At 39.4% G+C, this 15792-nt stretch overlaps 2 protein-coding genes across 5 annotated transcripts in view; both read left to right on the forward strand.

The window, feature by feature from the left end:
* Positions 1–15792, forward strand: part of Exoc2 (exocyst complex component 2) — a 177499-nt gene that overhangs the window by 22257 nt on the left and 139450 nt on the right. For 3 of the 4 annotated variants that reach the window (XM_028881075.1, XM_037205846.1, XM_028881104.1), the window contains exon 2: positions 13564–13724. In XM_028881075.1, the coding sequence (XP_028736908.1) occupies positions 13607–13724 (118 nt within the window). In that variant the 5' untranslated portion in view covers positions 13564–13606. Of the gene's footprint in view, positions 1–13563; positions 13725–15792 lie in introns of those variants that run through there. The other variant, XM_028881095.2, reaches the window with a different exon arrangement.
* Hus1b (HUS1 checkpoint clamp component B) lies at positions 1131–3867 on the forward strand. Its single transcript, XM_028881114.2, has one exon. The coding sequence runs from the start codon at positions 2771–2773 to the stop codon at positions 3599–3601; it is 831 nt and encodes a 276-aa protein (XP_028736947.1). The 5' UTR covers positions 1131–2770; the 3' UTR covers positions 3602–3867.

Consider the following 15792-nt stretch of genomic DNA (forward strand, 5'->3'; position numbering starts at 1 on the left):
CAGCTTTTTGTCACTGTGATGATACACCTGAGACAATTACAAAGAGAAAAGGTTTATTTTGGTTCATACTCTTGAAGGTTTGAGGGCAGGCAGCACATTATGGCAGGCATGCACAGAGGAGCAACACCAACTCTCTCATATTCCAGGGAGCAGAAAGAAGTAGAACAAAGGTGAGAATCCCACAGTCTCCTTGAATGCATGCCCCAGTGGCCTGAGGGCTAGGCCCCACCTTCTAAAGGTTCACTGCACCTCCCAGTAGCACCACCCTGGACATTAAGAGTTTAACACATTGACTTTTGTGGGACACTTTATGTCCAAGCTATAGTAGATGCTGACCTGAACATCCATCTCATGGACTTTGGTATCTGCAGTGTGTTCAGTTCTAGAAGCAGGCTGGGTACCATATACTATGCCCCCCTTCTTCTGGGACTGAAAATACAAGGGCCCCGTGGTAGATACAGCAAGTCTTGGAGTCATCCTCTATATCCTCTAAAAGGCAGGTCACTGGGCCCCTGCCTTTTAATGGATAGAACATAGTGTAAGCACAGAAGCAGACAGAAGATTATAATACATTCCCTTGTGTCTGTGATGTATGAAAACTTGAAATATCTGACCCTCAAAAATCTGATCATCAGGAAAACGAGCATGTTAGAGGAAATCCTGAGGGTACCCACTGGAGGTCATGAAGAGTGTGATGGTTCGAATGAGATGCCCCATGGGCTCATGTATATGTGTTCTTAGTTTTTAGTTGGTGAACTCTTTGGGAGGCTTAGAAAATATGTCCTTGCTGGCAGGCTTTGAGATTTGAAAAAGCCAAGCCAGTCTCATTCTGTCTGTCTGTCTGTCTGTCTCTGTCTCTCGCTGCTGCTGCTGCCTGTGGACCAAGAATATAAAGTTCTCAGCTACTGCTCTAACCCCATGTCTTTCTGTTTCCCACCATGATGATAAATGGACTAATTTAAGCTGTTAGCAAGCGCTCAATTAAATGTTTTCTTTTAAGTGGTAGTGGTGGTGGCGTAAGCCTTTAATCCCAGTACTCCAGAGGCAGAGGCAAGGTGGATCTCTTGAGTTTGAGTCCAGACTGGTCTACAGAGGGAGTTCCAGCAGGACAGCCAGGGCTGTTACACAGAGAAACCCTGTCTCGAAAAAACCAAACCAAACCAAACCAATACAAAAAAAGTTTTCTTTTAAAAGAGTTGCCTTAGTCTCAGTCTCTTTGCAGCAGAACAGTAACCAAGACAAAGAGGAACTGAAAGATTACATAGCACTACTGATTGCTATAACCTCCTAGCCAAGATGCTGCTGTCTTTGGGCTAAGGTTGGGATGCGACTCAGGACTCATTTTGGGCCAGAAGTAAGGTGAAGAAGTAGCCAGTTGTCAGATTGTGGGCTCTAAGAGACCTTCGTGAGAGGCTGTGCTGTTGCTGTGGAATCCCTGTCTAGGGAGCAGTGGGGCTGAACAAACGCTCTGCTGTGATCGAGTGAATACAGACGTTTGAGCTGCACGCTCAGTGTGTCACATGACTCAGGACTCTAGGAGCAAGAGAAAAGACAAATACACTTAACATGTACATTTCTAATATTGTTTAAGTACAAAGAGCACCATAAACAATATGAAGGTTAAGGACTAATCTGGGAAGTGTTTATAGGGACCGAGGGTTAATGTTCTTGCCAGAGACTTTATTCTTTTGTTATCCATCTGTTTATTCGAGATAAAATCTCACTATATAGCTTAGACTTGCCTTGGAACGTAACCCTAGCTTTCCTTAAACCTGTGATCCTCTCTGCCTCTAGCTCCCAGTGTTAGAATTATTGGCATGTGTCATCAGCCGGACCTTACCAGAGACCTTAAAAATCAAGCAACAGACTCCATAAAAAGTCATGAAAGTAAAATTGACATACATATCTTGCAAGTTGAAGCTATGTTATTCTACCCATCACATTGCTACATGCAAAATAGATTGTTATGCAATGGAGCTGTTGGGAAGGTATGTTGATAGAATTTCCTCTGCGATGGTTTGGTAACATAGAAGAATTTTATGTGTACATGCTGTGACCAGGAGTTTCCCTTTAAATTTAATGCAAGTAAATATTGACAAAAGCAAAGGTATTTTGTATAACATTCATTATTATCCTACAATTAGGTCAGAATTGGACCATGTGAGTTCCTCTTGTGAAATAATTACTTTATCAATATAATGGAACACCAAGCAGCCAGTTACTGTTTATTGGTATGGAATGATGCCCATTATATATATGTATTTTAGGTGCAAATATCAGGTTGTGAAGTGCATGTCTAATTTACCACATTGTATGACACATGTAGTGACGTTTGCAAGTGATGTCCGGATTGAACAAGGCTGTATATATTTGGTGTATGTATGTACCAAAATGTTTTTAAAGGGCTCGTTATCTCACTGTGGTCACACTGTGAAGAGTGTCCTTCTTATGAGCAGACCAGAAGCAGTGAAACATTCAAATAGGGCAGGCAGGTGGGAAGGTGAGGATAGGTCCAGAGGCCATCCTTCCATAGCGATTGCCCTAAGTGGCCTCAGGTGGAAGTGGGCCTGCATGCAGGTGGAACCCAAGTGTAGGCAGTGCTGGGACTGGAGGGAGGGGCGGCAGGGCACCCCAGGCCGGAAGGGTAAGCGGAAGCGGGCTGCACTACAGACCGGAAGGGTAAGAGGGCGCACTCCAGGCCGGAAGCGTGAACCAGCTGTCCTGTCTGTCAGCTTTCTCCTCACAGCACTCGGTCTACCAGCTAGGCGCCATGAAGTTTCGGGCCAGGATCACCAGCAAGAGTTTTCTAGAGCTCTTCATCCAGGTCAGCGGCACCGTAGCGAGGCTGACGAAGGTCTGTGTGCTTCGAATGTGTCCTGACAGTCTGTGCTTCTGCCCCACAGGGACACTGGGTGAGGGCCAGCTGTGGGGTGAGGTGAGGCGGGGAGTCTTCCGCCACTTCTGCATGGAGGGTGTTTCGGAGGAATTCAATGAAATCTATCTAGAGCTGAAGTCTGAGCATCTGGCCAGAGCCGTGAGGAATGCGGGCAGCGCTTCATCCCTGAAGCTCCAGCTCACCAACAAGCGTCGTCCCTGCCTCACTGTGGTGGTGGAGCTGGCGTCGTGCCCCGGCCACACTCGTGCCATGGTCCACGATTTGCCTGTGAAGGTGCTTCCCAGAAGGTGGTGGAAAGAGTACACAGAGCCCCGAGTTCGGGCCTCGGATGTGAGTGTTTATCTGCCAGCTTTGAAGACCCTGAAGAACATGGTGGAGAGGATGGCAAACATGGGCGATCGGGTGCTGGTGGAAGCAAATCTAAACGGCAAAATGAACTTGAGTGTAGAAACTGATGTTGTGACTATTAAAAGCTATTTTAAAAATCTTGGAAATCCTCCAAAGTCCGTTCTGGGTGTGACTCAAGGTAAAGACCCAGAGAACATGGTGCAAGTGAGGGTGGACAATAGGAAGCTTCTTCTGTTTTTCGAAGGACAGCAGATAAACCCCACAATGGCCTTATGTAATATTTTGAGCAATACTCTGCTTCATCTTGTTTTGGTTCATGATGATATCTCTCTTCAGTATTTTATTCCTGCTTCATAAATATTCAAGCAGTCCTAATTTTCTTATTCAAAGAGATCTTAATTTAAGATCTTTCCAGAACTGAAACGCTGAGTTATTTGAATTAAGAGGCTTCACCCCCGTGGATTATGTATTTATTTTGTTGAGGGATCCCTTTGTAAAATGTTAAGAAACAAATGGAGAAATAATTGGATAGTTCGTGTGCTTGTTTTTTGGCTTTGACAGTTAAATTATATTCAACTTAGTTGTTTTGGAAAAAAGGATTATAATAAAATAAAATAACTGAATCCTGAAACAATTGTCTTATTATGAAATACTATTGTGAAAAATGAGAAATTTCTCCTTTTAAAATAAACATACATTATTTTGAGAGACTTTTAATTTAATGAACTTAGTCTCTCCGAAAGGTATAAGATGGGTTTTTGTGCTTTTGCTTATATCACATATTTGTTAAAATATGTTTTGTCTGGTTTCAGTTTGGGGGGGCCATTTTGAGACAATTCCAAGATCTTCAGGTTTTGTGCCTATGCTGGAACAGTATATATTTGACTATTGAACAATATAGATTTGAATTGCTTTGGTCCACTGATAGATTGTTTTTTGTGTGTGGATATTTGTAACGATTTTTTTTTTTTAATTCAGAGGAGCCCTGCAGCATAAAATACTTTAACAAAAATACATAAATATATGTAGATTATAGTCTTGACATTCAGTACTATAAAGTATATATATATATATATATATATATATATATATATATATATATCTGCTAAGTTAACATTTATCAATGCTTAAATATACAGACTAAACATGGTGCCATTCACAATGGAGACAAATGTAGATATGCAATATGGCCACATAATATTAGCTGTGGTACATACTACAGTACTGTAAATTAGTAGCCACCTTCTCTTATGTTGTGGGAAGTCTGAGGTTATTTACAAATTTTCTGTTGCATAGAGTTGGCACCTATAACCTCTAGCTGTTCAAGGTAAAACAGTGTATGGTTTTGGATTTATCATATACAAAGTTTGAGTTGGCTATTTATTTCTCATATTGTATTTACTTAGGAGAATATTGTGTGACTTTTCTTGGGGAGACATGAATAGTATATGTTTACTGCAGGTAGGGAAGACATCTAAAAGCCTAAGGGGATTCAGTTCAAATATAGCTTAGAGAATCTGGGAGTGTATTTGGGGTTATAGGAGCATGGATGACTGAAAGGCAGCTGTGTCACTGAAAAGTCCACCCAGGAAAGCCGAATCCCTGGAACTTCCTGCTCATCTTGAATCAAGATGTTGCTTATGGGTAATTTTTGAGTAGACCAAGTTTCCTGTTTTTATTTTTCCTTTTGTCCATGGTGTTCCATTATTTCCACTTCGAGAATAATTATTTGTTTTATTTATTTATTTTTATGTATATGAGTGCTTTTCCTTTTCCTGCATGCATGTAAGTGCATTGTGTGTATGTGCCTCATGCCTGTGGAGGCCAGAAGAGAGAATTGAATCTCCCAGAACTGGAGTTACAGACCACTGTAAGCTGATGTAGGTGGTGGAACTGAACCTGAGTCCTCTGGAAGAGCAAGTTCTATTAAAATTGCCCCTGAAAATAAATCTTGGTATTTCATTACTTGAGGAATAGAAGATATTATAAAGTGTTAGTGCAGTGATGAACAGTCTCATTGAGATTAGGTTTGTTATTTCATATTAAATTTTAGTTTTACAAATAATAGTTAAATTAAGACTGTGGTCTTGGTAGCTTTTATTTTTGTGTATTTAGCAAATTCTCATGACTATATTTTGATCAGTAATGAATAATTTCATATGGGTTTTGATGATGGAATATTTAGAGTTATTTCTAGTTGTTTTGCTTTTTTCTAAATTCCACCTGTGTTATGGAAAGGACACAAACATTGAACCTAGACAAATAAGTTGAAATTGTCTCATTAAAGTCTCTTGATTCAGGGAGATAAACAGTTGTTTTCTAAAGGTCTCAATAGTAGTCTTTATATTACTGGTGAATAGCCATTTCAGAGACTTTAAACTCTGAAACAGTTTACTTTCTCACTTCTGAGCTAGATGGGTGCATTTATTTTGGTGAATATTTTAAAAAATATGAGGATTATGTGTAAAAGCCATTTTGGAAAGCTTCGGGATCTCCAGGTTGTGTGTGTGTGTGTGTGTGTGTGTGTGTGTGTGTGTGTGTGTGTGTGTGTTTCTGTAACACAGACATGGTGATTTCTTTTGGTAAGGTCCAACACCATGGCCAAGGCAACTTATAGAAAGGAGGATATTTTGGCTTGTGGCTTTTAGAGTGATAAGAGTCCATCATGGTAGGGAATGTTGGCAGAAGGTGACAGTTGAGGTGCAGATAGCTAAAATTTATTGCATATCACTGGGGCACAGTTTGTTCAGAAGGACCTGGCATTCATTGGATTGATGCAATGAATGTCTTCTTTCTTCGTGAATACCTGTACATCCTTTCTGCTAACCAAAGTCACCATTCTAAAGGATTATCAATGGTGTAACATTTCTGTTAGTCATCTTTCTCCTCTAATGTCAATGGTAATTACATACTTTCATTAAGTTGTCATGCTACTGTTTTTCTGGCAACAAAGGAAGCAGAGCATTGGTACTTAGAAATTTGGTTATTCACGTGAACTAGACTAGATTCTGAAAGTAGTCCAAAAAAGTCACATGCTTATCCAATTTGGGCTGTAACTTCAAGTGTGTCAGTGAGCTAATTAAATCACTCAAGTTTTCCATGCCTGTGGGAGCCCATTTTCAGGTTCCCTAGTGGCTTTACTCAGTAGGTCTGCATAGAGAGGATGATTGGACCACAGACCTGAGTGCAGGTGTCTGAGATGGTTTGCACTTGGCTGTGCTGGGGGAAGGTCTTTTGCTCTACCTCTTGGTATCTCTATAAATACCCTAGGGCAGAGACAGTCACAGCCCGATGGAATAAGTTCCAGGCCCTCTTGAGGGTATCCTGTATTTTCTATTGGTTTATCTCCACACTCTAAATCCTTCTGTCTAATATTTCCTGCTGCTCCCACTCAAGAGCACTCTGGGAAATGTGGGGGTGGTGGGTACCCCCTATGCCAATTAAAGGAGGGGTTTCTTTTGTTAAGAATTGGTCTGTGGATGGTAATCCATGATACAAATTAATTATTCAGCCTTTCTTAGTCTATTTTCCATGCATTAAGTGTTATAGTTCTTTGGGACAATATGGTTATTTATTTGTTAAAACAGTTAAACTCCCACCCCCCAAATATATGTCTTTGTGTGTCCTTAAATTTTTATTAATACATTACCAGGCTAAATTCCTCATTGTAGTTTCCAAGCATATACTTAAATATTTGAAAAACTCATGTCTGCTTTTAGAGGACTAGTCAGCAGTACTTATCCCTTTAAAAGAATAATTATTTGTAAAATGCTATTTTATATAAATTAACTATTTACTTTTAGGCTACTGATTATCTCTTTTATAAGTTTGAGATAACTTCAAAATTAAAAAAAAAAAAAAACCTCAAGAATATTCAAAGTAACAGTTCTTGCCAAGCCCTTAACCAGATTATCACATACTTCCTTTTGGGTCCATTTTCTTTATCTTTTCCATTTACCTGTTTATTTTGTCTGATGGCATTTGAAAATAAAGAAAACACTTCCTAAATACTTTAGTATGTAGTCACTAAGCACAGGGTTCATATTGTCACAGTATAGTTGTATCAAGTACATCACCTCCTAAAAGCTTTAGTATGCACTTACTAAGCTTAGGGTTCATATTGCATAGTGCAGTTATATCAAATACACCACTTCCTAAATACTTCAGTATAGAATCACTAAGCACATGGGTTCATATTGTCACAGTACCATTTATCCGCTTTAGAAAGTTTAACACTGATACTATACTGCCTAATCCCAAGTTCAAATACAGTAGGTGACAATCCTTCCAGTTATGTAGTTGATAGAAAATGTCCTGATCTGGGATCCCATCCAGTAATCATACTAGATGTAATGAATATTTGACTCTAATGTTCTGTAAGTGGATCCACCAACAGAGGATAGATACTCAGTCTTTTAAAATTTTTTCTTGACCCTGGCACTTTCTGAGTGTACCTTGCAATTATTTTATAAAATTGCTTTTCATTATAGGTTTATCTAATATTCTTACTAATTTGGTTTGGGCGATATACCAGTTTCCCTTAGAAGTTCATTTATAAAGAGATGTTTAAATGCTATGTAACTATCCATTTTTTAAACCATGTACTTGTTAATTTTAGTGTTCCCTGAGCGATTTTTTTTTTGTAATTATGTATTAGTGGTCATAGGATAGTAAAAGACTTTCCACAGTAATCATTCTGTGAATCTGTTCACTGATTATATTACTAAGATAGAGTTGTATGTTTTAAAAACATAGAGAACCTATTGCAACTAGTTTTGTTTTGTTTTTTCTTCAGTGTGTGCTTTTAAAAGCAGGCAAGGGGTGCAGGGAGACCCAAGAGAGACCTTTCTTATATTGGGCCTAATATTGTAACACTGAGGGACAGAACAGGAGAGCCACCTGGACAATTTCCTTTGGATGCTAAATTTTCCCAGGTTTGGACACCAGTTGTCTTCTAATGAGGACCCTACACCCTTGACATGTCTCCATTTTTTCTTGACCACTTCTTTACTGGAGCATATCAGTGTGTCAGAGCTTTTCTTATATATATCCTCTTTATACATAAGGGCCATTTTTCTGGAAAGAATTTTAATAGTTTGTTGTATACAAGGTGATTCAGAGCACAAGGCCTTTCTGAAGATATCATTCCTTAGGTGATTTCAGCTTGAAATACTCACTATGGCAAGTGCCTAAGTACTTCTACCAATTGTATGCATTATATACATGTTTAGTTATATAACTTATGCATTATAGATATGTTTATATTATTCATAGAAAACTTACTTAGAAACAAGTTCTCACTGTATAGCCCATACTACTTCTTCAAGTTTCCTGAGTACTGGGATTACAAATGTGTGCCATCATATCCCCAAACTGAGTTTATTTATCTTCTGTGAAGTGTCTTCAAATCTTCTGCTTATTAAAAAAATATTTTTCTATTAAGTTGCACCAATTCTTTGTATAAGTTACTTAGTTTTATATATATATATATATATATATATATATATATATATATATATATATATATATATATATATATATATATATAATGAAATTTTTTCCTTCCCAGGAAACTTAGTAAAGAAAAAAAAATCAGTTTTAAAAAAACTTCTGGTCCATGAATTAGATCTTCATCTATCCTTGTTCGTAGTTTTTTTTTGTATAAGTTCTTGTATGTTTCATTGCTTATAATTATATTTCCAATTAAAAAAAATTTTTGACACAAAGGCTTATTCGTATCAGGCAAAGTCACTATGTAGCCAAGGATGACCTTGAACTTCTGATCATCTTGCCTGTACCTCTCAAGTTCTGAACTTACAAGCAAAGGCTACCACTCTCAGTTTATGCAGTGTTGGGGATCCAACTCAGGTCTCTATGCATACTAGACAAGCATTATCAGGTGAACTACGTCTGTAGCTTATAAATAGAATCTGAAAAATTTTTATTTTCTAATAGTTTCCTCCTAGAATATTTTAAATAGCTGAATTTTAAAGGTTCATTTGTATTATTTTTAATTATGTATATGTATGTGCATGTGAGTACATGTGCCCACACAGGCTAGAGGCATCAAATCGTCCTGGAACTGGAGTTAAAGGTGGTTGTGAACTGTTCAACATGGTACTTGGAACCAAACTTGGGTCCTGTGCAAGAGCAGTGTGTGCTCTTAACTGCTGAACCATTTCTCCAGCCCTAAACAACTGATTTTTATATATAGGTGCTAATTCTAATACAATTAACCTCAGTTATTAATGCTGAATTGATTCAGTATAGTTGATTATGCACTTTTTTTTTTTTTTTTTTTTTTTGCTTTTCGAGACAGGGTTTCTCTGTGTAGCTTTGCGCCTTTCCTGGGACTCACTTGGTAGCCCAGGCTGGCCTCGAACTCATAGAGATCCGCCTGGCTCTGCCTCCCGAGTGCTGGGATTAAAGGCCTGCGCTGCTGCTGCCGCTGCCGCCGCCGCCCCGACTGATTATGCACTTTTTCTGCTTGTGACCTCTATTTACTGAGATGTTTGTAAGCACATAAAGTTGATAATATAAACATTTTCTGATAACAAAGCATAAAGAAGTTTCTTTTGAGCCAGGTGGTGATGTACGCCTTTAATCCCAGCAGTCGGGAGGCAGAGCCAGGTGGATCTCTGTGAGTTTGAGGCCAGCCTGGGCTACAGAGTGAGATCCAGGACAGGCACCAAAACTACACAGAGAAACCCTGTCTCGAAAAGAAAAAACCAGAAATTATTTTTTGAAACAGTCTTTTGATACAGAATTTTGCCAGTTATTAAGGATGAATATCGACTTGCATATTAATGAAATGGATGTGTTTGTTAATGTTACATAAGGAATTAAGAATTGGCTAACCATTTGCTGCTGTAGGATGTAGAGCATCTTCAGCATTTTTAGAATTAACTAACAATTAGATTGTTATTCTGGTTTTGAGTATGAATGAAGTGGCTGAAGATGGATGAGGAGAGGTAGAAGAGTCTAGTTCTGACAAGTTTTAAATACAGCACAAAGTATTTTGTGAACTGTGGGTATCTTACAAAGGTTTTTAAAAGCAAGGATTGCTGTGGGATGTCGTTCTGTATGCTGTGAATCTGTGTTGTTCTGATTGGTTGATAAATAAAACGCTGATTGGTCAGTAGCCAGGCAGGAAGTATAGGCAGGCAAACAGATGAGGAGAATTCTGGGAAGAGTAAGGATTCACCAGCCAGACACAGGAAGCAAGATGACAAGGCAGAACTGAGAAAAGGTACCAAGTCATGTGGCTCAACATAGATAAGAATTATGGGTTAATTTAAGTGTAAGAGCTAGTCAGTAATAAGCCTGAGCTAATGGCTGAGCAGTTATAATTAATATAAGCTTCTGAGTGATTATTCTATAAGTAGGCCACAGGACTATTGGTTGTAGTATTAAGGCAACTCCATGTAGTTAAATGGGAGGTTTATTTTGTGGAGTAACTTACAAGTAAAGGGGTAGGATACAGGGTCTGGGAAAGGTGTAGCGCAGTCCAGTGGTGTTCTCTGGAGAACTCTGCTCGATCTACCTCTAGCATCTGGGATCCAGGAACCAAGAGATCTAGCACATCCAGATCTGGGGTCTTAAGGGCTCCTGTCTCGGCCCCGCCTTGTAGGTGTGACAGTTACTGAAGCCTCAATTGGGGTAGTACTTCCAGGTCAAAGCTGGAACAACTACCCACTACACGCGACTGTGGGGGCTTGGTGGGACCTGAGAAATATCCAACTACAAAAGATGAAAATGATTAGGTGCTTAATTGGAGAACTAACTGATCATTTCTGAGAGTGGAGGATACTGGGCAGAGCAACCAGAAAAGAACAAAAGCCTAATAAACTATGTAAGAGATATTGACATTTAGATTCTGACAGAAAGGTTTTGACTGTTTATTTGATCAGGGCATGGGGAAGGTGACACATGAAAGGAGAGGATTCAAGATAGCCTTAAATCATCCTAGTTGAATGAGTGCTAATCGCATTTGGCTTTTAAAAAAAAGTGGTGTTAGGCTATTTTGTATGTAAAAGGATTTACATAGGTGTCATTAAGTCATGAACTTAGTTCCATGGCCTTCTCTATAGGTAGATGTATGGCTTTCGCTTTGCCCAAAACTTCAGTCCTGGAATCATGGCCACCTGGCAGGACACAGTCATTTTGTTGGACTCAGCTCAAGTGTGGTTTGAGGGGCTCAATAATGCCAAAGACACCCTCATCCATTGCTTGGGAAGTCCTAAAAATTAAATTTTCCCTTCCAGAAACCAAGGGGGAAGGCTAGTCCAATATTTGATCAGACAACCCAGCCAGACTCCCGGAGCCCTGTCTCCTGGCACTCAACTCTGCGTGCCTCTTCTTCTCACCTCCCATTTCTCGACAGTTAAGTTTAGACATTATCTGTCAGCCTCCTGTTGCAGAAGCTTGGGCAATAGTCCCCCCTTCTTTCCTTTTTGTCTCTTGGAGACTTCCGGTGTACAAAGTAGTGAGCTTTTCCTATATTATTAAGACTGTGCAAATCTTGCTGCTTTTGGAATTTTTTAAGAGCTCTTATTTTTTTGTGTTGATTTTTTTTTTTTTCATGGCATGCTTTTCCTTCAGGGTTAAAAAGTTTTCTTAGCAGATGATTGTTTGTTTTTAAATTTTCTAATCCTTTTGTTACCTTCTTTTGCTATGGCTGCCATAACAAATTCCTATAGACAGATGTCTTAGCCAAAGGAATTCATTTGTTCACTTTTGTGCAGGCTGGAAGTTCCAGGACAAGATGTGGTCAGGCTGTGTTTCCTTGGAGGCTCTTCCTTCCTTGCCTGGCAGGTGATGTTTTCCTGGATCCTCACATGGTCTTCTCTCAGCGTGTTTCCTGAATGCTTCTTTAAGGACACTGGTCATATTGGATTACAGAACCCCAGTGACCTCATTTTATTTTTCTTACCCCTTTAAAGTCTCTTGTTTCCAAGGTCGCATTCTGAGGTATCTGGGTTTAGACTTCAGTGTCTTAAGTTTGGATGAAGGACATGGGAAGGTCACAGTTCAACACATGTGACCTTGCAATGGTTTGTCTTCCATCTCTCCCATATTTTTTTTTTTTTTTGATATGTTGGTTGTCCTATATTTTAGAGTGAGACTGTTGACAACTGATTGAATTTAGTTTGTGTGTGCATAGTTTACCTATATGTTACTTGTGATAGCTAGGGACATGTTCATGCAGGAACTTTGGGGTTTTTTCTCCTATACAAGAGTGGAATGGGTTCTTACACCAGGAACAGTGCTATAAGAACAGGAGGTGGAGATGTTTAAGGATTCCACTTTACTACCCAGGTTCCCTCTGATCCCTGTTTTCAACTTGCCCTGACCCTCCCACACCCATCCTATGACTTAAGAAACCAAACTTCTGATCTCCTGACTATGTAGAAGGAAAGAGGGAACCAGGGTCCAGCTTCCTGGTCTATAATCATGCATATAACCAGCAAGTTTTTGCTTTTGCCTGTGAGTCTGGTCCCTACCTTCTGAAGCATCTAAATCTCCAAATCTTTGGGGAAGGCAGGGTTTATTAGTTACCTCCCATATGCCATGTTCTGTTTCCAAGGATTATCTATGTAATCTGTATGATAACCTTATGGAATGGGTTCTACCATTAGATTCATTTTGCATACAAGAAAAGCACCACTCAATTAGAACAGAATTAGTAAATCTGAGTATAGGATTTGAGCATACCTCCATTTGACTTCCCAATGTGCACTTTTATTCATGCTGCCTGTTCTAAGCAGTAAGGAAATATGTGCTTCTGCCCATAAATCTATGCCATAAGTTGTCAGGAAGCATTGGTAGTTCATATGAGGACATTTGTATTATGAGTTGTATCTATATGTATCTAGTGTGTCATAGAAAATATAAACTGTACAATAATTCAAAATAAAGTGAATTCCTTCACTTATTAGAATATAATGTATTTTAATTACAACTAGAGTATGTTTCTGAGAAAACTTGGAGAGTAGAACAATAGGATGATTTTATGTGTGTATTTGAGATTCAGTTCTGTAGGACAAGAGCTACACAGTGACACTATGTTGAAAACGTTTGGAATGTAGGGCTTAGCCCTTTGTTTCTTTGGAATATTTTTCACAGTGCTAACAAGTGTCCATCATAAACTTCATCCTTAGTAAATGTTGATAGATACACTGAATGTCCAAACCAATGAAAACTCTACAACTGTAGTGAATGAATACTTTTTATGTGTTGATACCAACTGTCAAACATCTGTATGCTTGTAGTCAGTGTTATGTCAATTGTCACTAACCTTTCTTCCTTTCTTTTAACAGGTTGCTTCTATAACCTGATCACGTGTTTGCTGCATAAAGCACAATGTCTCGATCCCGACAGCCCCCACTTGTGACAGGCATCTCTCCGAATGAAGGGATACCTTGGACCAAGGTCACAATTAGAGGGGAGAACCTGGGTACTGGTCCCACTGACCTTATAGGTAAGGGCATGGCCTCTGATGCATTGTGGCATGCTGGCTTTTATTTTGAATTGTTAAGGTAGGATACATAGTTTTGAAGTAGTGATTGATTGTTGGTTAAATGGCATGCTGCTCCTGCGGCCATACTGACGGAGGAGAGTGCTGGAGGAGGAATCACAGGCCATGGTTACATTTTTTAGAGCTTTATTGGGAGAGAGGGGAGGGAGAGAGAGAGGGAGAGGGAGAGAGAGAGAGAAGGAGGGAGGGAGGGAGGGAGGGAGAGAGAGAGAGAGAGAGAGAGAGAGAGAGAGAGAGAGAGAGAGAGAGAGAGAGAGAGAGGAGGCCTAGACGGAAGGAAGAAGCAGAAAGGAAAGAGAGGGACGCACAGAGGGCCCACACACTTTTTAGGCTGGGATGCCATCGAAGGCTGATGATGTAATTAAGGACAGAATCCTTACAGTGATCTCTATAAAATGACCTGAATAAAAATGAATTCTTTTTTGTTGTTGTTGTTGCACAAATCCTAAATGGTCTTATAATAAAAACCTGGAGCTAGATAGCAGGGTGAAAGCTGAAAGATCAGAGAAGCAGAGCAAGCTACAGCCACCACCTCTTTTTACCAACTCCTCATCCTGATAGAGCCCAACTTCCTGTCTCCTCTCACCTTATATTCCTTTCTCTGCCCAGCCATATCACTTTCTGTTTCAATCTTTCTAGTGCTGGGATTAAAGGTGTGTGATCCCAAGTGCTAGAATTAAAGGTATGTGCTACCACTATCTGGCTCTGTTTCTCTTTTAGACTGGATTAACCTCTTGTAGCCCAGTGTGGCCTTGAACTCAGACAGATCTCTGAAATTGAGACAGATCTCTGCTTCTGCCTCCTAAGTGCTAGGATTAAAGGTGTGTGACACCACTGCCTGACCTCTATGCCTAACTCTGTGGCTAGCCTAGCTCTGTCCTCTGCTCTTCAGGCAAGCTTTAATAGAGTACAACAAAATATCACTGTGTGTGTGTGTGTGTGTGTGTGTGTGTGTGTGTGTGCGCGCGCGCGCGCGTATGTGTGTATAAGTCATTATTTATCAAATGATCTTTATGCCATCTTTCTCCAAATCTTTCAGAAATTTGTCATGCCTGAGATTTGTTCCTGATCCTTCAATTTGGGAGTGTCCTGCTTATTTTGCTAATGATAAAAGCTAAATACAGCTTTAAAAATAGAATTGAACGTTGGATAGTTGGGTTAGAGGGCAAATTTAATGTATAATCTTATGATCGATGTATGAACTACAAAGGAGGGTGTAGAGGTACATTCTCAGTCCATACTGTTGGATACAGTTCTAATCTTTCACATGAGTTCATTCTAGACTTGACCTTCTTTTGACTGTTTTCATAACTAGAGTCTGAGCTGGAACTGCCTTCCCATGTTAACTGATGGTGACTAGTTTTTGACTATCCAGAAAATTCTTCTTTTTAGAGAAAGCAAATTGGAGTTTAGCATTGTAGCTAATAATTGAGGTTTGTGCTTCTCAGATAATCATCTTTGCTAGTGTTATTTAACTATATTATGTATAATTTTCTTTTGTCTCCTGCTCCCATAGTTTTTGATGGTTAGGAAACATCTTTTAAATTTATTCTTACAAAGATAAGTGAGTGAAGAGGATGACCCTGATCTTTTTGCCTCTTCCTACCAAGTGCTGGGATTTAGGCATGCACAACCATGCTTGATGTATGCTGTTTGAGGGATCAGACCCAGGGCTTTGTATGTGCGAGGCAAGTATTCTACTGAAGGATCTTTTGACATAGTTCAGTCCAATTGTTTCTTTATCTGTGTTGGGGGGGGGGACCTTGGAATGCATGAAAACATACCATATAGATGGAATTCATTATTAAAATTGTAACCTATAGTGTCAAAATATGAGTTAGCAGTCTCTGTACATTTAATCTTGCTTCATTTTTGGATGGTGCTATTTTTATGTGACCAAATGGATATTACTTTCTTTTTTTTTTTTTTTTTTTGGTTTTTCGAGACAGGGTTTCTCTGTGTAGCTTTGCGCCTTTCCTGGAACTCACTTGGTAGCCCAGGCTGGCCTCGA

This window comes from Peromyscus leucopus, chromosome 5 (assembly GCF_004664715.2).
Source record: "Peromyscus leucopus breed LL Stock chromosome 5, UCI_PerLeu_2.1, whole genome shotgun sequence".
NCBI classification, from domain to species: domain Eukaryota; kingdom Metazoa; phylum Chordata; class Mammalia; order Rodentia; family Cricetidae; genus Peromyscus; species Peromyscus leucopus.